The 24,143-nt window shown below is 39.3% G+C and overlaps 1 protein-coding gene across 4 annotated transcripts in view; it reads left to right on the top strand.

Moving 5' to 3' along the window:
* Nucleotides 1–22,645, top strand: part of usp24 (ubiquitin specific peptidase 24) — a 222,592-nt gene extending 199,947 nt beyond the window's left edge. For all 4 annotated transcript variants that reach the window (XM_073062880.1, XM_073062879.1, XM_073062878.1 and 1 more), the window contains 4 exons: nt 405–480; nt 7,684–7,770; nt 13,779–13,889; nt 15,236–22,645. In XM_073062880.1, coding sequence (XP_072918981.1) covers nt 405–480; nt 7,684–7,770; nt 13,779–13,889; nt 15,236–15,298 — 337 coding nt within the window. In that variant the 3' untranslated portion in view covers nt 15,299–22,645. The remainder of the gene's footprint in view (nt 1–404; nt 481–7,683; nt 7,771–13,778; nt 13,890–15,235) is intronic.
* Nucleotides 22,646–24,143: the final 1,498 nt, after the last annotated feature.

The raw sequence follows: 24,143 nt of genomic DNA, 5'->3' as shown, positions 1-24,143 counted from the left end.
TTCCGTCCTCTGGTTCAAATGCGTGCCAGTTGATGGCTAGTTCTATGCATCTCTCTATGGAGATGATTGTAGCTGGGCACTCATGTGATGTATGTTTTTATTTCCCACTTATCATTCTGTACCTGAACACTGTCTGGGTCTTGCCACCTTCATGCTTGGTTTGATTTATGTTTGACCATCGGACGATTATTCCCATGATGCTAATTGACTTCAGTTTTACCAAGCCTTCATGTCAAGGGCAGTCACTCTCATCTCTAGAATTAATCTTAAACTGTCTTTCTGCTTTATACCTAGGTTCTTGAGAGTAGCAAGTGCTACTTTGTTTAATCTAACCAGATCTTTGGTTTTATTTTAATTTTGGTTTCCCTCATTCCAAAATAATTGTTGGCTTCATTATTTAATAGATGTCCAGCTGCAAAGGACTACTTTCGTGAACATCCCCATCACTGGAGCTGGGCTGTGCAGTGGTTACAGAAAAAGGTAAGTACACTATCTTGTTACTGCATTTCATTGACTTGGTGTTATTGGATGAGCTCTATCCTCTTACTACATTTGTGGAAATCAGTAATCTCAACCATTGCCTGAACCATATTTGTTAGCACATAACTCTTTGAATCTCTAATGTCTTTTAATTTATAACTCTTATTAGCAATGGACAGTACTATGTCTTGATGTTAAGAAATGGATTAAGGGACAAGAGAAGGATCTTAGTTTGGGAAATCAAGTAGTAAAATAAATTATTTTGTGGGGGGTAGTCCAAGACACAATAAATTTAACAGTAAATTATTGTTAGGAGTTGTATCTGGGTTCACAAACAGTAATTGTATTATAAGTCATAGTATAAATCAGGGAATGGTCAAATTCAATTGTCATTCAACATGCATGAATATAGCCAATGAAACATCATTCCTCAGGGGCCAAGGTGCAAAGCACAGTAGTATAATCATATGCAGTACAAGCCATATATAGCAAATATAAGACAGCAATAAACATACAGTTGCATTTAACAAAAAATAGCCCCGGCATGAGCCTAGTCCACGCTACAACTGAGGCAATGCAGCTCCCCCACTGTCAATCTCTCCAATGAACCAGATTTGCAGTATTCTACATTACCAATGTCCAGCAAAGTCTTGCGATCACAAGAAAAGCATCCAAAATCACCACTCACTGTTAGACGCCTTTGTGCACCAACTCTGATCCCTTTCTGTAGCTGGCAGCAACAGTCTACGCCAAGTCCAGCTGCTCTGCTATCGAGCAACTTGCTGATGGGTCATTTCTGCAGTACTTGAAGTTCTTAATATCCAGCAGTGTCTTGCAATCGTAAAAAAGACATTTTAAAAAAAGAAGACAACACTTTTGGTAGTCCCCATAGAGTCCCTGAATGTCCTCCCATCTTAACAAAAGTCTTGTCCAATAAGATGAGGTGTGCATTTGTTAATCTGTTTTTAAGTTTAAGTATTTTTGGGATATGGCCATCAACAGCAAGCCAGCATTAGTTGCCTTTGTAAATGTAATAGTAGTCCTGTATCTTAAATCCCTGTAGTCTCTCTGGTGAACGTACTCCTGTGCTATTTGCTGGGATATTCTAAAATTTAGACCAGTGATGTTGCAGGGCATGCAATATATTTCAAGGTCATGATGTGGTGGGAAGAAGAGGGAACCTGCAGTAGTGGTGTTCTCGTACACCTCCTGCCCTTTTCCTATTTTGTGATGGAGGCTGTAGGTTTGTGTGTTGCTGTTACTGGGCAACTGCAGTGCATTTTGCTGATAGTGGAAATTGCAGCCACTGTATACCAGTGCTGAACCAAATAAATGTTTAGGGAGACTGCAAAATCAAGGGATCTAAATTGTCCCGGATGGTGTCAGGTGTCTTCAGTGTTGTTGATGCTACACTTGTGCAGCCAAAGTTCAAAGCAAATTTATTATCAAAGTACGTAGATGTGACCAAATATCACCCTGAGATTCGTCTTCTTTCTGGTATTCACAGTAAATACAAAGAAGCAATAGAATCAATGAAAAGCCACACACACAACAAGACAGACAAACAGCCAGTGTGCCAAGGGGGGGTATTGAATCATATTCTTGATGTCTGCCTTGTAGATGGCAGAAAGGCCTAGAGACGTCATTAGAGGAGTTGCACACCAAAAGTCACCATCTCTGGCTCTGTTAATACAATAATTATGGCTACCTTAACCTACATATAGAAAGACCAACAAAATTATTAGCAGTAATGCACAGGACAAATTCATGGAATAAAACCAGAAAATACTGGAAACACTCAGCAGTTTTAGTAGAATCTGTTAGGAGGAGAAGTCAGGTTAGAGACTATTTAAAGGAAGTTCTTTAAGTGAGAGATTTGGTATTCTGTAATGAGATGGTTGAGTATCTGGTAGATATGGGACTTCTAGTGATCATATTATAATAGTTTTATATATAGTGCCTTGAAAAAGAATTCACCGCTCACAACTGTTTTCACAATTTCCTGTCTCATTTTCTTAGTTTCAAATACATCAAAGTAATTTTTGAGCTAATCTACAAAACATTGTGCATCATGTCAAATCAAAAGAAAAATTCCACAAGCTGTCAACAGCTCACTAAAAATTGAAAACCAATATTGTGAGGCTAAAAAATTATTCTTCCCCTTTGTAATTACTACACTAACTTACTGCAGGAGAAATATATTACCTTATTTGTTGATTGTTAGTATTCATCAATTTGTGTTGATATTGGAAGATCACCTGCTTTCAGTGAATCCATAAGAATAAATACAACCTCTCTCTGTAAGGTCCAACAGTTTGGTAGATTCTTAACAGACCAAATGAAAATGAAGACAAAAGGACTTTCAAAACAAGTCAGGGAAATAATTATAGAGAAACACAAATCTGGGGAAGGATACACAAGACTGTCTCAAAGCCACTGAAAATACATCAGAGCTCATTGCACTCCATCGTGAAGAAGTGGAAAAATATGAAACCTCTGCCACTCTGCCTATGTCGGGCCACCCCTCTCTGCTTAGTTGCTGGAGAAGAGATAACGTGTAAGAGAGGCTTCCGTGATGCCAACAATCACCCTGAGTGAGCTGCAGAAGCCAGTGGCTGCAACTGGAGATGAAGTTCACAGCTCCACAATCTCTAAAGCCTTGCACATAAAGGGTATTTATGAAGGAGTGGCAAGGAAGAAGCCCTGGCTAGATAAAAAAGCATTACTTTGCTCCTAAAGACATTGCAAAGCATCACTTAGAACGTACTTTAAAGATGTGGAAGAAGATCTTGTGGTCGGGTGAAACTTTTTGGCTTCAACACTAAGTTGTTCATAAATCTGATACTGCTCATCTGCCAAGTAATACCATCCTTGCTGCCAAGTGTGCAGGAGGTAGCATCATGCTATGGGCATGCTTTTTATCAGCAGGAAAGATGAATGTTGCTAAATATAGAGAGATCCTGGATAAAAACCTGCTTGCCTCTGCTAGAAAGCTTAAACCAGGAAGGAAGTTTTTCTTTCATCAGGGCAGTGACCCAAAGCACACATAGAGTGGTTTCAAATGAAGAAATTTGATGTATTTGAGTGGGCCAGAGCCCTGACGTTAACCCACTTGAACATAACTGGCAAGACCTCAAGATTTCTGTCTACCACCACTCCCCAACTAGTCTGGCACAGCTTGAGCAAGTTTGCAAGGAGAAGTGGGCAAATCTTGCTCCGTAACATTGTGCAAAGCTAATTGAGACGTATTCAAAAAAACTACTGGTTGTAATAGTTGCGAGAGGTGGTTCAACTAAGTACTGAGCAAATACTTCTGAAGTGCTGACATTTCAGTTTTTGAATTTTTAGTTATTCATGCTTTACAATTTTCTCTGTTTTTGTTGAGTGATATCACAACAACTTTGCACTCAACATTAGTAAAACCAAAGAATTGATTATGGACTTCAGAAAGGGTATGACGAGGGAACACAAGCCAGTCTTCGTAGAGGGATCAGAAGTGGAAAGGGTGAGCAATTTCAAGTTCCTGGGTGTAATCATCTCTGAGGATCTATCCTGGGCCCAACTTATCGATGCAGTTACCAAGAAGGCATGGCAGTGGCTATATTTCATTAGGAATTTGAGGAGATTTGATATGTCACCAAAGAAACTTGCAAATTTCTGCAGTAGAAAGTATTCTAACTAGCTGCATTGCCATCTGGTATTGGGGTTGGAGGGTGGGGAGGCACTGCACAGGATCGAAATAAGCTGCACAAATTTGTACACTCAGTCAGCTGCATCATGAGCATTAGCCTCCCTATCATCCAGGACATCTTCAAGGAGCAATGCCTCAGAAAGGTGGCATCCATCGTTAAGGACATCCAGCACTCAGGACATCCCCTCTTCTTGTTGCTACCACTAGAAGGGAGGTACAGGAGCCTGTGGGCACACACTCAACAATTCAGGAATAACTTCTTACCCTCTGCTCTCAGATTTCTGAATGCACATTGAATCCATGAACACTACCTCACTACTCTTTTTTTTTGTTTTCAATACATATTTCGTTTAACTTTTTAATATATGTACTTATTACTGTAATTTATAGTTTTTGTTATACTGTATTGCAATGTACCGCTGTCACATAACAACAAATTTCACAACATATGCCAGTAGTATTAAACCTAATTTTGATTCTGATAGCAATTAGCTTGACACCTTTGGTTTTGAAAATGCTGGAATATATTATCAAGGAAATGTTAACGTGACATTCGGAGATCAGTAGGGGGATTGGACACTTACTGTATTGGTGAAAAACTTGTAAGAATTACTCATGAAATTGTTATTCCGTATTATGGACAAACCAGCCGGTGTGTGTTGGTCTTTCAGAAGGCATCTCTTAGCCACGTAGGGATTAAAGAAGATCGGATTGGAAGTTTTTATGAATAATATACTGGGTGGGTTAAACGTCAGCTAATGGTCAGTAAAATGTAGGGATGAGCAGCAAGTGATAAACGAGATTCTGCAGATGCTGGAAATCCAGAGACACGCACATAAAATGCTGGAGGAACTCAGCAGATCGGATAGGGTCTTGACCCGAAATATCAACCATAGCCCTCCATGTTGTGCTGACCCATATAATCCTATAAAAAAAAGTACTAAACCCACACTACCCCATAACCTTCCATTTTTCTTTCATCCATGTGCCTGTCCAAGAGGCTCTTAAATACCCCTAATGTTTTAGCCTCCACCACCATCCCTGCCAAGTCATTCCAGGTACTCACAACCCTCTGTGTAAAAAAAAACACTTACCCCTGAAGTCTCCCCTAAACTTCCCTCCCTTAATTTTGTACATATGCCCTCTGGTGTTTGCTTTTGGTGCCCTGGGAAACAGGTACTGACTATCCACCCTATCTATGCCTCTCATAATCTTGTAGACCTCTATCAAGTCCCCTCTCATTCTTCTACGCTCCAAAGAAAAAAGTCCCAGCTCTGCTAACCTTGCTTCATTTGACTTGTTCTCCAATCCAGGCAACATCCTGGTAAATCTCATCTGCACCCTCTCCATAGCTTCCACATCCTTCCTATAATGAGGTGACCAGAATTGAACACAATACTCTTAAGTGCGGTCTGACCAGAGATTTGTAGAGTTGTAACATGACCTCTCTACTCTTGAACTCAATCCCCCTGTTAATGAAGCCTAGCATCCCATAGGCCTTCTTAACTACCCTATCAACTTGTGCAGCGACCTTGAGGGATGTATGGATTTGAACCCCAAGGTCCCTTTGTTCATCCACACTCTTAAGTGAATTGACCATTAATCCTGTACTTAGTCTTCTGGTTTGTCCTTCCAAAATGCATCACCTCACACTTGTCTGGATTGAACTCCATCTGCCATTTTTCTGCCCAAATCTGCAGCCTGTCTATATCCTCTTGTAACCTTCGACCACCTACAGCTCCATCCACAACTCCTCCAATCTTTGTATCATCCACAAACTTACTCACTCATCCTTCTGCCTCTACATCCAGGTCGTTTATAAAAATCACAAATAGCAGGGGTCCCAGGACAGATCCCTGTGGCACTCCACTAGTCACTGACCTCCAGGCAGAATACTTTCCTTCCACAACTACCCTCTGCTTTCTTCCTTTAAGCCAATTTTTTTATCCAAACAGCCAAGGTTCCACTTATCCCATGCCTCATGACTTTCTACATGAGTCTCTCATGAGGGACCTTGTCAAATGCTTTGCTAAAGTCCATGTAGACCACATCCACTGCCCTACCCTCATCAATTTCTTTTGTTAACTCTTCAAAAAACTCAATCAGGCTCGTGAGGCACAATCTTCCCTTCACAAAGCCATGTTGACTATCCATGAGTAGACTGTACTTCTCCAAATGCTCATAGATCCTATCCTTAAGAATCCTTTCCAGTAGTTTGCATACCACTGACATAAGACTCACTGGTCTATAGTTCCCAGGTTTCTCCCTATTACCTTTTTTTTTTACAAACAACTGTTCGTTCCTATCCATAGTTGCTTCCTGACCTGTTGAGTTCATCCAGGATTTTTTGTCTGTTACTAGGGGTAAGCAGGTTATTTTTAGCTGGATGCTGTGACTGGTGAGGTGCTGAAGTTTCCCAGCTATTTATAGTAAAATGTATGTCTTTGATTGTAATGGGGTTGGATGGTGTTAAGTGGACTTTTTCCAAGTTTGCATTGCCATCCTTTGTGTTATTAGTAAAGAGTACAAAGAGTTTTGTTGACAAATTAAAGTGAGAAGACACTGTAGATGTCCTTTGATAGCAAAACTATGTTGATTTGTTTTATTTTATGGTAAGACTTGAAAGAGGAACCCAATTTGTTAACATGCAGGGAAAGAGAATAATTAGGAAGACCAGAAGCATGCTGCCCTTCATTTGAAAAGAATGAAAATACAAGATGTACCTGGGTCAAAAAACATAGGATCTGGTGAAATTGCAATAGGAATATTATTTACTGGTCCAGCCTTCCTACCTAAAGAGGAAGATACTTGAGATTTAGAGAATTCAGCAAAGGTTTGCCAATTGATTCAGGTATGGCATGTTGTAGGATAAGTAGAAGAAAGTGAGGTGACCTTTTTGAACAGTACACAGTTCTCTTTGAAAATGCAGGATAGCTGTTAGATGGGATTCTATTGGTTAATGTGTCTGGAATAAGGGATTACAAACCCGAAACTAAATATTAAACTATTCAGGGATGTGAAGAGGTTTCTTCAGCTAGAGCAGGTAGTCCCAACCTATAGTCCCCCAAGTCAGGAGCCCTTGAGACAGAGGGTAATGAATCTTTGGAACTCTACAACTAAAAAAAGCTCTGAAGGCTCAATCACTAAGTATGTCCAGAACACATTTTGATAGGTTGTTGGTATTAATGGAATCAAGAGATATTGAGTTAATGCAGTTCAGTGGCACTAAGATCTTATTAAATGACGGACTATAAGGCATTGGAAGCAGAATAAGCTGCTCCTTGTGTTTTTAAACACTTTTCCAAACCTTTCAGAGTTGCTGTTCACAAAATCCAGAACTTATGTAAAGATCAGAGTGACAGGCTCTTCAATACTGCCCTCGTGTCTGATTAGTTACTGAAATTTTTAACTGTCTTGCTTCTGGAGCATCTTGAAATATTGAAGAAATTGAAGACTTATTCTTATACCAGGAGACTGATACAGATTGTACCTTTTTTTCTCCTTTGGGTTAGATGTCTGAACATTATTGGGCCCCGCAAAGCAACATATCAAATGAAACCTCAACAGCAAAGACATTTCAGCGCACAATTTCAGCACAGGTATGTCAGATTCCTCATTTACTTGCTCCGTCGCATTGCGCATTCAGACGGAGACGTAATGTAAAGATTTTTACTCACGTATGTGAAATAAAATTAATTCAATTCTTTATTGTAACAATGCAGGCAAAGAAAGAGTGGAAGTTTATTTGGCTTTTCTGTACAATCAGAAAGAGAATTGATGTTCTTTTAGTGTCCCTTTATTCCTTTGACATTGCTTTACAAGTATTAGATGGGATGTAAGGGGAATATGGAATATCACTAATCAAAATAAAATTGATCTCGGCTGCCCCAGCAACCCAGGGCATATTCAAAACCCAGACTCCAGCACCATCAATGTGTGTTCCAACGACCATGGACAGCTTCAAAGCGATTGCACAACCACTGACTGTGACTCCAGCCTTGAACTCCAGGCCGGGTCTTCACATGCTGCGATTGTGACTCCCGTCTCCCCTTCCCCCACCACCACTATGTAATCCCCTCTCCCTCAGATCCCATCGTCATCTCCTGGGCCCTCAGAGGCTCCATCTTCCTCTCACCCCAACCCTCCCCTCTCCACCGATACCACCACCCTCCCTCCCCCCCGATCCCATCTCTCATCCGTGCCGGGTCTTTACCATTCCCTCCGACCTTCAACTCTCTGAGGCAGAGTGCTCTGTCCTCAGTAAGGGCCTCACCTTTGTCCCCCTTTGCCCACACCTCAGCGAGTTCTGCGTATGCCATGACGCTGAGCTCTTCTTCAGCCGGCTCTGTCTCCGTCTCCAAGCTTACTTCTTTGACAAGGACTCTCCTACCCCCACCGATGACCCCTTCAACCCTCCTCCTCTTCATGGTCACCCCGCTCTGGTCTGCTGCCTGCTCTGGATCTCTTTATTGCTAATTTCTGACGGGACATCAACCGTCTCGATTTCACCACACTGTGTTCCAATTCCAACCTCACTCCTTCCAAATGCTCTGCTCTCCGTTCCCTCCGCACCAATCCCAACCTCACTATAAAACCTGCTGATAAGGGGGGAGCTGTTGTTGTCTGGCGTACTGACCTCTACCTGGCCAAGGCACAGTGACAACTCTCTGATACCTCCTCTTATTTACCCCTTAATCATGACCCCACTAAGGAGCACCAGGCCACTGTCTCCTATACCATCACCAACCTTATCAACTGTGGGGATCTCCCATCCATTGCCACCAACCTCATAGTTCCCACACCCCGCACTTCCCGTTTCTACCTCCTGCCCAAGATCCACAAACCTGCCTCTCCAGGTAGACCCATTGTCTCAGCTTGCTCCTGCCCCACCAAACTCATTTCTGCATACCTTGACACTGTTTTATCCACCCTTCCCCCCTTGTTCAATCCCTTCCCACCTATGTTCGTGACACTTCTCACGCTTTGAATTTTTTCAATGATTTTAAGTTCCCTGGCCCCCACCGCCTTATTTTCACCATGGACGTCCAGTCCCTATATACCTCCATCCCCCACCAGAAAGATCTCAAAACCCTCAGCTTCTTTTTGGATTCCAGACCTAACCAATTCCCCTCTACCACCACTCTCCTCCATCTAGCGGAATTAGTTCTTACTCTCAATAATTTCTCCTTTAGCTCCTCCCACTTCCTCCAAACCAAAGGTGTAGCCATGGGCACCCGGATGGGTCCCAGTTATGCCTGCCTTTTTGTTGGCTTTGTGGAACAGTCCATGTTCCAAGCCTATACGGATATCCGTCCCCCTCTTTTCCTTCGCTACATTGACGACTGCATTGGCGCTGCCTCCTGCACGCATGCTGAGCTCGTTGACTTCATTAACTTTGCCTCCAACTTTCACCCTGCCCTCAAATTTACCTGGTCCATTTCTGACACCTCCTTCCCCTTTCTTGATCTTTCTGTCTCCATCTCTGGAGACGGCTTATCTACTGATATCTACTATAAGCCTACAGACTCTCACAGCTACCTGGACTATTCCTCTTCCCACCCTGTCTCTTGCATAAATGCTATCCCCTTCTCACAATTCCTCCACCGCATCTGCTCTCAGGATGAGGCTTTTCATTCCAGGACGAAGGAGATGTCTTCCTTTTTTAAACAAAAGGGCTTCCCTTCTTCCACCATCAACTCTGCTTTCAAACGCATCTTTCCCATTTCCCGCACATCTGCCCTCACCCCATCTGCCCACCACCCCACTCGGGATAGGGTTCCCTTTGTCCTCACCTATCACCCCACCAACCTCCGGGTCCAACATATAATTCTCCGTAACTTCTGCCACCTCCAACGGGATCCCACTACCAAGCACATCTTTCTCTCCCCCCCCACATCTGCTTTCCACAGGGATCGCTCCCTACACGACTCCCTTGTCCATTTGTCCCCTCCATCCCTTCCCACCGATCTCCCTCCTGACAAGCGGAACAAGTGCTACACCTGCCCTTACACTTCCTCCCTCACCACCATTCAGGGCCCCAGACAGTCCTTCCAGGTGAGGCGACACTTCACCTGTGAGTCAGCTGGTGTGGTATACTGCGTCCGGTGCTCCCGGTGTGACCTTTTATATATTGGTGAGACCCAACGCAGACTGGGAGACCGTTTCGCTGAACATCTACGCTCTGTCCGCCAGAGAAAGCAGGATCACCCAGTGGCCACACATTTTAATTCCACGTCCCATTCCCCTTCTGATATGTCTATCCATGGCCTCCTCTACTGTCAAGATGAAGCCACACTCAGGTTGGAGGAACAACACCTTATATACTGGCTGGGTAGCCTCCAACCTGACGGCATGAACATTGACTTCTCTAACTTTCGTTAATGCCCCTCCTCCCCTTCTTCCCTCATCCCTGATATATTTAGTTTTTCTCCCCCCTCCTTTTTTCCTCTCTCTCTTTCTGCCCATCACTCTGCCTGTTCTCCATCTCCCTCTGGTGCTCCCCTTCCCCCTTTCTTTCTCCCTAGGCCTCCCGTCCCATGATCCTTTCCCTTCTCCAGCTCTGTATCCCTTTTGCCAATCACCTTTCCAGCTCTCAGCTTCACCCCACCCCCTCCGGTCTTCTCCTATCATTTCGCATTTTCCCCTCCCCCTCCTACTTTCAAATCTCTTACTATCTTTCCGTTCAGTTAGTCCTGACGAAGGGTCTCGGCCCGAAATGTCGACAGTACTTCTCCTTATAGATGCTGCCTGGTCTGCTGTGTTCCACCAGCATTTTGTGTGTGTTGTTTGAATTATTTACCTTGGTTTTTTATTTAGTCGTTAATGCTATCTGATCAGCATATTTTGAGTATTTCCAGGATTTTTCGATTTCCAACAACTGATATGTTCTGCGTCTCATAGTTCCAGCAAGTTGATTTTTTTCTATCATTCTGCTTTGTTCACTTCACTCAGCATTAATTCCCCTCTTTAGGCAGCACTGAGAGCAGTAATTTCATCTAGATAACATTGATCTCTGATATCACAAACATTCACTTTTGTTACTTCACCCTCTGCAACTTAAGAAAGATTTGTCTTCCTCACTTTACCAGTTCTGATGAAGGGTCATCAGTGACCTGAAACATTAACTTGTTTCTTTCTCCATAGATGCTTCCTGATCAGATGAGTATCTCTGTTATTTTCTATTTTTGTTTTTATGAGTAGTGCCATGATCTAATAATGTTGCATTCCCGTAACTCTGTACTACAATTTCAGGTGCTGGAACAGAATAATAATTCTTAGAATTAACTACTCTACTTCCAAGCAAAGCTGTCCCTTTACCCCTTTTGCACAGTTCTGAGCTTGCTCTCTTTACATCTGCTGTGGATTCAAAACAACTGGAATTAAGCTGTAGGGAATGGTCCTGAATGACTTTTTTCTCTCTCTGCTTTCCATGATTTCTACGAATGAAAGTAGAGCAGGAACTCAATTCCGGACTCCCTCATTCATTGTTGCTCTGTATCTCATGGTTCTAAGCACAGGAAGCACTTTGTGGGGCTTGATATGTCCAATTGGGCTATCAGTTTGAAGATGACATAAAGATTGGAGGAGTTGAGAAGAGTGAAGAAGGTTGTCAAAGGATACAGCAGACAATAGATTAGTTATAGATATAGACAGGGAAATGGTACATGAAGTTTAATCTGGACAAGTGTGAGGTGTTGCACTTTGGAAAGTCAAGTTTAAAGTGTAACTATGCAGTTAATTACAGGACCCTTAACAATATTAGTGTACAGAGGGATCTTGTGGTCCAAGTCCCTGGTACTCTGAGAGTGGCCACACAAGTAGACAAAATATTTAAAGTGGTGTATTGCATGCTTGCATTGATTGAATATGAGCGCCAGGAAGTCATATTGCAGCTATATAACAACTTGGGTTAAGTCACACTTGGAGTATTGCATGCAATTCTGCTCACCCAGTTAAAGGAAGATATGAAAGCTTTGGAAAACTACAGAAGAGGTTCACCAGTTTGCTGCCTAGATTTAAGGTTATAAGCTATCAGCAGAGGTTGGATGATCTTATTTTGTTTTCTTGGAGTGTTGGCTGCTGAGCAGAGGCCTTGTACAAGTTTATAAAATTAGGAAGGACCATAGACAGTCCTGAAGAAGGATCTCGGCCAGAAACATCGACTGTTGATTCATTTCCATAGATACTGCTTGACCTGCTAAGTTCCTCCAGTATTTTATATTTGTTGCTTTAGGCAGCCAAAATCTTTTTTTTGCCAAAGTAGAATTGGCAAGAACGAAAGACATTCATTTTAAGTGGGGAGATGTCGAAGGGAGATGGGCGGGGCAGTTTATTTTTAATGCAGTTTGTAGGTGCCGCTGGTAGTGGTGGAAGCAGATATGATAGTGACATTTAAGCGGGACATATGAATATCCAGGGTAAGGAGAGATATAAATCATGTGCAGGCAGTAGAGATTTAATTTAATTTGGCATCATGTTTGGCATAGATATTGTGTGTCAAGGATCTTTGCCTGTAATATGCTGTTATTTGTTCAGTTTTACAAATAAGCAACAGTTTTTGCACTTGATAGTGTTGATATTTATTCAATTATAGAAAGATATTGATTGTCCCGAGCTTGTGTATACGGGCAGTCCCCGAGTTACAAACATCTGACTTCCAGACAACTCCTACTTACAAACAGAGTGTGGAGAATGCTGTCCGCCATTTTAAGTCGGATCACAACACTATCCATCATTTTAAGTCATTGCTGTTAACAGTGTGTTGAGTGTGTAACTTTGTATTTGGTCTAAATATTTCTTAGCAAGATTCACCCTGACCCCCCCCCCCTTTCCAGTCAGCACTGCCCCCACTTGTCCCATTTAATCTTTCTCAGCGTGGGTGGATTTTAGGACCCGGAGCAGCACAAGAACCGCCGCCCGCGACTGCTGCTGCATTTTTTTTATTAAGTGCAATCGTGAACAATAGCCAGATCAGAAATGCTGATCAAGTCAACTAGTTCCTAAAGAGAACTCTGATAGGCCAATCAGATGGTTCACTGCTGCTCAGCGATAGAACATAAAATCCGCAGTTTTCTGTTCCATTAACGGAAAACGATCGTGATTAAAAATCAAGTGGAAATAATAAAGCGATTGGAAAGAGGTGAAATGCCATCGGTCATTGGAAAAGCTTTAGGCTACAGCCGGTCAACGATCGGAACAACTTTAAATGATACAGGTAAAGGATAAAGTGAGAATAATGGAGCATGTGAAAGGCCCTGCCCCGATGAAAGCTACTATTATTACTAAGCAACGCAGTGGTTTAATTATTGAAATACATATGTTTCTTAAGTGTTTTATATGCATAGAAAGGCAAAATATATATTATATACTAAGACAAGCGTTTAACTAACTGACGCTAAATAATACCAGTTGTACCTGTTCCAACTTAAAGACGGACTCAGGAAGGGAACTTGTTCGTAAGCCGGGGACTGCCTGTATTGCTGTATAAATAAGTCTTTTCAGATTAAAATTCAGTCTTAACTGGAGAACTTTTCTTGACTGCAAGCCAGCCTAGATTTAAATGTCACAACAAAATAAAACCCTAAAATATCAACTTATTTTGCAACAGGATACATTAGCCTATGCTACAGCCCTTTTGAATGAAAAGGAACAATCTGGGAGCAGTAATGGTTCAGAAGGCAGCCCAGCTGCAGAGAATGGAGATCGAACTCTTCGACAGGTAAGAAGAATTCCTCAATGATTCAATGTAAATTTCAGGAAAACATCTACAAAATATTATGAGCAAAATGACAGATAAATATTGTGAACTTACAATATAATAAATGTTAAAAACAAACTTAAATATTGATGTATTTTACAACTCAGGAACTTGTCCATACAATTAATTTAATGATTGTCAAAGTCGGAAGTACAACATCAAATAAGTAGTGGTGTTTTTAAATTGTCCTATTTTTAAAATGCTGTCATTTTAATACAAATTATCGAATACATTGCAGTTTAATTCTTCGTAGTTTCGAACCTCCACCCTCAAGTTCATGTGCATTTTACGATGCAATGACTACACTAATTCAGTCCCTCTCGGGAGATAAAGATTAAAGCAGACCTGTTGATGTTTTTTATTGCAGATTTTACATTTATATTCTGCAGAGTTACCTTTATTAATAGATTCCTAAAGAAAAATAAACCATCTACTTGGTCATTCTTTCTCATGGAATTTAGATTTTGAATGAGGTGTTCCCCTTAGACTACAAGAGTGTAGGATGTAATGCTGAGGCTCTGTAAGGCAAAGGAATTTTTTGAACAGTTTTGGGCCTCTTACCTAAGAAAAGATGTGCTTGTATTGGAAAAGGTCCAGAAGAGGTTTATGAGAATAAAAAAGTTAACCTATGAGAGGAATGTTTGATGGTTCTGGGCCTGTACTTGCTGCTCGGTGTTTAGAAGAATGAGGGGGAAACTTACTGAAACCTATCAAATATTGAAAGACCTAAATAGAGTGGATGTGGAGAGGATGTTTCCTATAGTGGGGGAGTCTAGGACCAGAGGGGACAGTCTCAGAATAGTGGGATGTCTCCATACAATTCATTGCCACCGACGGCTGTGGATGCCAAGTCATTTTGTATATTTGAAGTGGAGGTTGATAGATTCTTGATTAGTAAGGGTGTCAAAGGTTTACGGGGAGGGAAGTGTTGAGAGGGATAATAAGTCAGCCAAAATTGAATGAGCCAAATGCCTTATGTCTTATGGTCTTAAAATTCAGTGCACAGGATCTTCTGAGAACATCTGCAAGAGAGAGGTTAATATACTGGTCCAAAGCCTTATTCAAAATGCCATTCAGCTGTATTTCTGTTTCAAATAACTCATTTGTTCTGTGTTTTTGATGTTTTTATATTTTTTTCTCAAAAGGTTTAGTGAGAATTAGAATAAATGCAAGAAACTAAGATAACCATTCTGTTTCTCTTTTCATCATGGCTTTGCCCATACACATGTTCTTGTCTTTAAGGTACTGCAATTCTTAACCTTAATAAGGTCTGACTTGTAGCACTTCTGTTTTTATTTCAAACTTAGGGCTCAGAATCACCAATGATGATTGGTGAATCTAAAAGTGATTTTGATGATATGGATCCATAAAAACGATTGGAGATTCCTTTGGACAATGCTTGGTGTCAATTAACTTTATTAGTGCTGAATGACGAAGCACTGTACCAGATGGCTTCAGGCACCATTCGATTTGGAGAAGGTGCACAGACTCCCAGGTTGCAGATTGCAGGCACTGTTGCGAAGCAAATCTTGCCAAGAGTTGAAGTTCAAGATTTAATGCAAGTCTGTCTTGTTCTTTGAAGATTTTGTATGGAGAAAGATAATTTGATTGTGCTTGTGAATATATGAAAGAGGAAATTTTTATCTAATGCTTTCAGTAGTAACTGCGGAGGATTTAATTAAGATTTTCATACAATCTTGGCGAAAGAAGAGCTTGTTAATTTGTGTATTATAGTTCCCAGAGTTTGGAGTAACAAAATCCTTTGTGGTACTACGTTATATAGATTTAATTTTATTTGTATAATAGAGCATCTGATAAATCTGTTCATTTTAGGTCACAATTTGTTTGTTGGAATATTTAATAGGTTCCAGGTGCTTTTGCAAAGAGGAATCTTGGTGAACAAGAATGTACTCTCTGCATGAGTGTGTCTATTGTGTTACCTTTTTTAATTGCAACCTGGAGCATTATTAAATATTAGATTAATCCTTTAATAAAGGCAACACTCATTTTTTTAAAAATTCATATGACCAGCTGCCATTTTCCAATGAGATTGATGTTAACAATGTATATTTTGTTTTGAGAAGCTCAGAGTCTAATCTTTATGGCCCTTTATGCAATAGGTGTTAGAATTTTAGTTGATGAGATATTAACTGATGTTTCATTACAATGTCTTGTATCACATTATTTTGATCGCACCATAAATTTGCATTCTGTTTTAAAGATGGCCTTAATTTGTTTTAAAAATTACATTTTAACACCTTTTACAATAGAAATAGAATATGTTATGGGCAAGTGTGTAATATTCACCTACACTAGTAAATTCATGCATGTTATATTACAATGTCTTAAGTTACCAACCCAGTAAATTATGAAAAAAGTGGGCACCTACATACAGTTCACAGGGTGTATATTTATCACTGGGTTTACAGAATATACATGACATCAAACAGTTTATAACCATGAAAGATTCATTGTTTTCATTTCACAGGGTCTTAAAAGAATTTGTATTTTCCCTTTATATGTAACATGTGCAACAAGATGATTTGCTCCCAAGCCTCTTCCCATATTGCTGCAGTATGAACTACTTGAAACTTCTCTCCCCCTCTGTAGAAAATCCTTTTAGCATCTTTCTGTGGCACCAATAAGATGAGCTTGCATGGTAAGCGTTTACTGACACATACAGAATAGCCATATAGAAATGTAGAATACGGCTCAAGGTCTTGCACTGTATCCGAGTACTATTTAGTAGACTCCCTCAGGTTGGGTGGATTCTGATTCCCAGTGTGTCCTGTAATACACATTGTTACAAAAGGGTTAACATTTGATTTAAACTTTCATTGATGAATTTCTATCAGCTTTTAAACCAGTAATCTTATTGGTATTGTGCACTTGTCCATTACATAGTTGAGTTTGTGGTGTGACAGTCAAGTTATCGGTTATAGCTACTTGTGTTTCAGGAGAAAAGGAAATGGGAAAGAAAGATGTCAGAGAAGCATATAACCCTTGGAATGTCTTTGGCATTCTCACTACAGTAGAAGCTTGGCATGAATTGATAAATTGACTTGGGAAATTTAAACCATCTTTGATGTGATGGACCTGAGAGAAATTATCTGTTTCTTCCTTGGCTTCTGTGTGTTGAGTTGAAGTATCAATTTGAATTTACAATGCATTAACCCATAAGGGTTTGACAGAGAAATTCTCAGCACTTTCTAACCAAGGAAGAAAGTTGTTTAAGCTAGTAACCCCAGTGGAAATAAAATTTATTTACCTATATTGAAAATTTTTAGATTTTCTGTGACAATTTGTAGACTTGTACAGGGAGGGTCAGTGAAATATATTGTGTTATTGGTTCTGAAAAGAATAGCAAATTCTTATTCCCACTTAGTCTGAAATCAAATAAAATAGGATTGATTGGTTGCCACCTAATTAGTGTTTACGAGCCGCTTTAACACTGGGTAAAAGCCAGTGGGTATGTAGCTAGATCTGTCATAAGAAATTTGTATGGTGAGAAAACCACACAACTAACTTTCAAAAATCCAATCTCACTTACGAATTTGGCAGATTAGCAATTAAATTGTCACACACTATGTTTCTTGTCAACTTTAAAGTAGTTGAAGCATGTACAGTATACTTTAATGTTCCTTTTTTTTCAGCACTAGAATATCTGGATATTTTAGCTTGTCTAGCCATCCCCACACTATCAAATTTTGATTTAGACTGGTAGTGAGCATAAAACTACACTAGAAATATCTAACTTATTTCAAGAGCAGTAATCTGCAGCCAGTTTTGAGTCATTGTGGTCAATCTTCAGGTAGATTTATGAATAGAATATGGCAGTGTTTGGAAATTCAAATGAATTCAGAAATAAGCAGCTGGACTGTGGTTGCTACTTAAGTAATGTCTTAATGGACAGAACATCTTCAGAATATACAGTGCATTAATCTCTTCAATAGCCCATGGAAAATGTAGTAAAGCACTATTTATGTCGTAAAGTCATGAAATAAGCACTATTTCCTGGTTAGGTTTTTAAGGTATTTGTACAATGTTCAATAAGAGCTTTTTTTAAAGTTGCAGTTTGCTTTGTTAAAATGTAAGTGTATCAGCTTTTAATCAAAATATTCACCTCTATTTAGAAATATTGTTGGCTAACTTGCAGTCAAATTCATTTTTAGATTATAAGTAAGCTATGGTTAATTTAAACACCCAACCAATGTGAACCTTTGTTAGTTACAAACAATGGTGAAGGAAGACTGAACAGAAGTACAGATGCAACATCCTGGAGACATTTTGACATATGTTTAGGTAAATGCTGTTAAAGGTTAAGATCATTACTTTTTCTTCAGTCTAATTGAAACTTTTTAGAAATATGGAAGATATATTTGTGGGTTGACTACATCACTCTTGCTACTGTATTGCAGGCTGAATCTGTTTAAAGGCTACCATAGAATATTATAGTGAGAATAATGTAAATTACCTCCTGGGAATCACTGGAAACTAATGAGATTGTGTAGGCTGAATTGTAGTGAGTGGGTTGCATACTATTCCCACCACCACTTTATTAGCCTCCATTTTGTGCCAATTTATGAATTTCTTGGCAAAATGCAGGAGACTTTTTAAGTTTGTTCTTTTGTATGCAAGGTTTTTGTTGCCATATGTTAATGAATAGGCCTTTGATCTTCTGCCTTACTATACAGTCACAGTATACCAAGAGTAACACATCTTGGGGGTCAGTCTTTCATCAAACGACAGTGTCCACTAAGGACCACCAAGCCAAAGGCACAGATGGCCACAAGTGCCTTTTTATTTTTGCTGGATCTCAAAATAAAATTGTAGTACATTAGCCACCTGATAATGAGAGTGCTGGTTGTTTAGTTTCTAGCCTAGTTGTCTTTTGAACTGTTTATTAGCAGTCTATCTGGAGGAGCAGCACAGTGCTGTCAGTTGTAAATTGCCAACATCTACTTCAATAATTCTAATGCCAATGAGCAAAAATGCTGAAAACTGCATGCTCACCAGAGCCAAAATGATTGTTGATTTATGGTATCACTTCAAATGCGGACATCAGTGGGTTGGTAGAAGATTTGCTTGACTGTCTATTATTTTACTAGTTATTATTAACATGGGCAATGAAGTGGTTAACATTAATTAGAAGCTACTAATATTTCATTCCACACAATTTTCTATGCAAGTGTAAGGGGTCTTATTGTTGCAAAATGATCATTTTTGCCATCTGGCATCTTTAGGGATAGCCTTATCAGCAGAGTCCAGAGGTGAAATTAAAATCCATCTGCTGTGCTTGAAATTGTGACTTGTTCATAGTCTCTGAAAAAGCATCCCTTAGAGTACTGGTATGTATTTCTATTTTCTGTAGATCTTTCTGACTGATTTTCACAGCCCAAAGCCTTCTTAAACGAGGTTTGAGCTGTTCTGCAGAAGATGTTCATGTGCATTATGAAATCGTTTTGGAGAGTTTTTCCAAAGTAAATCCAAATACTATACTTTCATCCACATTAGAGGTTTTTATTTGATCAATTTTGGATCTGGATTTGACTCAAAGGTCATAGGTGCATGTTTTTTTAAATCCCTTTGATTACTTATTCCAATGAGTGTGACACTGTTTGATTAGGTATTAACAGGTCTGGATTGTGTGTGGGTAGGTTCCCTCTAGTAGAACATAGAACACTGTATCACAAGAACAGACTCTTCAACCTACAATGTTCGGTCAATCTAAGTAAATTAGTAATAAAATGGCCAATTAATCTAATATCCTCTGTCTACACCATGTCCAATTCCTTCCACTTTCCTCACATTCATGTACCTCTCTAAATGTTTCTTAAAAGTCTCTAGTGTATCTGTCACTACCACCACCCCAGACAGCACATTCCAGGCACCCACCACTGAAAACTTGCCTCTCACATCTCCTTTGAAATTACCTCCTCTCACCTTAAATGCGTGCCCCCTGGTTTTAGACATTTCTACCCTGGGGAGAAAGATACTGTCTACTGTCTAGAAATTCCTATTTCCTTCTTCCCGTGAAACCTTTTTGTTTAACTTTGATTCGTCCTGATAAGCACAATTAGATTGCTTACAGTCACACTTCTCCAATATTTTAACCTCTTGAGGTAACTACTAGGAAATTAACAAGTTTGACAAGCTGTTTTCCTCCTCTTTTTAGAAGGACCCACATTCATTCTTGCTGCTCTCAGTAAAGTAAACCTTCAGTTGCCATAAACTAACTTCAGCAGTTGAATTTTGGATTGAGTCACATATTGGTTTACCAAAAGAAAAGTTGCACTAAATAATGTAGATTAGCTTCAAGTAATCTAACCCTGCAGCCCGAGCTCTTTAGGCATTAGCATTTCTACTTTAGACTGTAATTTAGGAGCAGAATTGGGCCATTTTGGCCCATCGAGTTTGCTCTGCCTTTTCAACATGCCTGATCCAATTTTCCTCTCAGCCCCAATCTTCATTTGTGATTGTTTGAGTTTAAAAACTGAATCTCTTTTCTACTCACATCAGACACAGTAAACTAGATCATACTACTAATGTATCTTCTAAATGGGTCATTCCACCAGATATCCTAACAAAGAAAAGCGTTATTTCAATCCACCATTAAAATGCAAACAATACTTTTGTTCCTACTAGTCTGTTTGAATGGGCATAAAATGGCAGACTTGGAGTCAAGTCCTGGGGATTTTGCAGTGACATGCTAGTTTTTAGTTGTCAAGATCTGCATAAACTATTTTTTTAAGAAGGAAAATGTTCCTTCTGTGCCTTACTAATCAAATTTCTCTTTCCGCCAGCTATAGCTCCTTTACACTTAACGGAAGATGACTCAATCAGTTTAGTTACAGCTCTTTAACCTTACTACTAGACTTTTAAACAGTTCTGCTTTATTATGGCGTCTGCAAGCTTCATATAATTCATAAATGCCCTTTTTAATCCTGACTATTCTCCTTTCCTTGGTTCCCTGCCACACACTGCGGTATTCTAAATATTTATTCTAACCTCCTTCCAGTTAATAGTTAAAATTTTCACAAAAATTTAAAAATCTTGATGAATACTTGTGCTATCATTGTCAGCAAGATAAAGCATGAATTAAGGAAAATTAATGTTGTGGCAGTATTCCAGGATCACCCCACTCATCTCAGCATTTGAAAATGATACCATGTACAGTATATCATATAAAGTAACATCTGAGAAACTGATGGGACCATTGAGTTATTGCTTCTGAAGTAAATTTTAAATGAATGAATTAGTCTTATTGGGATAGAGATCTGTAAGTAGTACTGAAGGTTATGTTACAACTCTATAACCTAAAGGCAACATTCTCTCACCAGTAAATGACTGAATGCTGGTCAACATCTATTGGAAGTTGAAATGTGACCTTAATTCAGCATTTTAACTTACTGTAGCAAAATTGGAATTCAATAACTTTTCCAAGCCTTTTATTAAAACAACCAAGCTAGGAAGGGCAAAAAATGGTCTGCCTGGCATAAGTGCCCAATTTAGTGCTGAAATGGTCACCCATCCCAATTTGAATCCCATCGGGGTAGACACAAGAGGGACAAAATGGAGGATTCATTAAGGGCTATGCTAAGTGCAATAGGGTTTTTATTTCAGATCCTACAAAGAGCCTTGAATAGCAGTATCTACTGAACCCAAATACAATACTTTAAGAGAAAACTCATTATTGTTTTGATTTAATGACCATTTAAAATACTTCTGAATTATTTTGAATGTATTAGATAGCCTATGATGCTAACTTTGTTTACACAAAATTGTAGCCAATAATCATTTGATCCAAAAGACTGCAATAAGTATATTGCAGTGTCTTGTCAAAAGAGGAACATATTTCTCTGGCATTAAGAATTTCAAGACATGTACACTTTCCTGTGCCATTGATTTTCCTTGTGGTTATATTTGCTATTTGCGTTATATTTGCTATTTGAGAGTAAATGTATTGTTATGCAAAAAAATCCTTTTAGGTTTCCAACATTGCAATGAAAACATTTTTGTCGCTTAAGATGCAGTTCCCCACTGATGTTAAATTATTTGAAAACCTGTTTCAAATAAAACTAGGCATTGAAATGTTTATCAAGGTGGATGTGATGTATCTTTATGAATATTTGCCTTCAAAATATTTTTTAGATAAATAATGAAATGGGTCGGTCTTTGTGACAAAACTTGTGTGTTTTTTAAAATCCTACTATTGTACACTCCTTCAAGGCTGCCTCTCTGAAATGACCTGACTCTGTGAAAGATGTGTTTAGTGTTGTGAAGAATGCTTAATTCTTTATCCATACAGTTTTTCAAAAGCCTGTGTGGAATATCCCATTAGACTCCGAACATAACAGAGGAGGAGGAGAAAAACAGAAATCTAGTCCATCTTGTATAGACTGCATGTTTGGTCAGTATAGTTGGTCATGGTCCATAAAGAAGCTGACTCTAGAAAGGGAATATTGTACTTTGTGGATAATGACCGGAAAGGGCAAGGGAGAAATGAATTTGTCCCTTAGTCTAACATGCAAAAAGTGCAACCAGTAAGTCTTTGTCCTTATTCCTAAATATCACTGCTCGACAAACAATGGTGTCCATGTGTGTTACAGTTACATTTTGTATTGCCCAGGGAATGTTTGTATGCTGTAATGTTGATCTTTTTTAAATTAAAAAAAGATATTGAAAGTAACTTAAATAAAATGATTTTGAAAGATGCATTACCCACTTTGTATATTGGATTGAATGTGAAAAGTTTCAGGCAAACAGCAAAGACTTTATAAAACAAGTAATCTGTCAGTAAAATGATGCACATGTGAGCCCAAATGAACTTAATAAATTTTGCCTTGTAAGCATGCTTAGCACTTACCTTTGGTAAACTTTCTAACCACACTTTCACCTTTGCCTAAGGTGCAACCTCATGTAGACGGAGTTCGAAAAAGCATTATGCAGTGATGACGTCAGATATCAGCCTACCATCATCACCTCTTTGACCCACTCCACCCCTAACATGTGCCTAAATTGTTAGATTGCTTGTCCGGCTTTTACCAGTGGAGAAGCAGGGAGTACTTCACCGAAACATGAGTATATTGAATTCATTGTCTTCATTCTTGGCTATTTACTCAATCAATCTCCCTGAAAATGAGCCATACATTTCACAATCTCAATAGCATGTTTAGTCAAGATCTGAGCTGCTCACCACACATACCATTAGGTGGACCACTTATTTCCTTCTCCAGTTTGCTCCATCTCTCCCACCTTCCTCAGCTCACCTGCTGCTGCTCCCATCTATTGTTGCCTCCAATCTTAAATATTCTAATGCATTGACTGGCTTCCCCCACTCATAAACCTGCGATCAACTAAAACTCTGCTGCTTATTCCTTTACAGTTAATCCCATGCAACTATCATCCTTTACTGGTTAAGCAATTCCTTAATTTTATAATGATCAACTTTATTTTTAATTCCCTCTTTGACTTAACATCTTTGTGATCTCCTCCTGCCATCTCTTGATATGTCTCCCCTCCAGGTCAACCAGATTAATTTTTCCATTATTGGCTGTTGTAACTTCAGTTTAGGCTGTGAAATTCCATCTCTCTTTGATATTCCTCGAAACAAGCTTTAACCAAACTTTCAATTATTTGCCCTAACCCCTCTTCATATGATTCAATTTTTGTTAATGGTCTTCAGAGGCCTTTTGTTTCATTGTGGATGAATATGCTGTTTAGAAAAGTCTTTAATAACCCTGGCCTCTTAATTTCTCCATTCCTCTGCTCTCATCATAGTGCTATTGATGATGTATGACATATTAATTAGAAGTCCATATAAATCTTTCCTCCTGGTTATGCTTCACTCCTTTCAAACCCTGTAAAATCCACTCTCCAATTTAGCTTTTAAACAACTCTTCCTTATGCCTCTGATCTTGTTATGTTGAAAATGCTCTTTAAATGTTGATTGTTTTGACACTGGCTTTCTTCAATCGAAGACAATATACAGTATATGCAAAAAAAAGCAAGAGCTTATATTTACTAACTTTCTCATCCTCAAGACATCCTGTCTTAAGTATGTTACTGACATTTAAGTTTACTTTAATTTGAAGGTATTATGCAAGCAGAATTTTTGTAAAGACTCGCATGATCTCATGCCCTGTATTGTGATTTTTTTAAAATTATTACCTTATGACGAGAGGCAAAGTGGATGAAAGAAAATTTGAGGACTAC

This window comes from Hemitrygon akajei, chromosome 12 (assembly GCF_048418815.1).
Source record: "Hemitrygon akajei chromosome 12, sHemAka1.3, whole genome shotgun sequence".
NCBI classification, from domain to species: domain Eukaryota; kingdom Metazoa; phylum Chordata; class Chondrichthyes; order Myliobatiformes; family Dasyatidae; genus Hemitrygon; species Hemitrygon akajei.
Note: the sequence above shows the minus strand (reverse complement) of the source record. Positions and strands in the feature narration are given on the sequence as shown.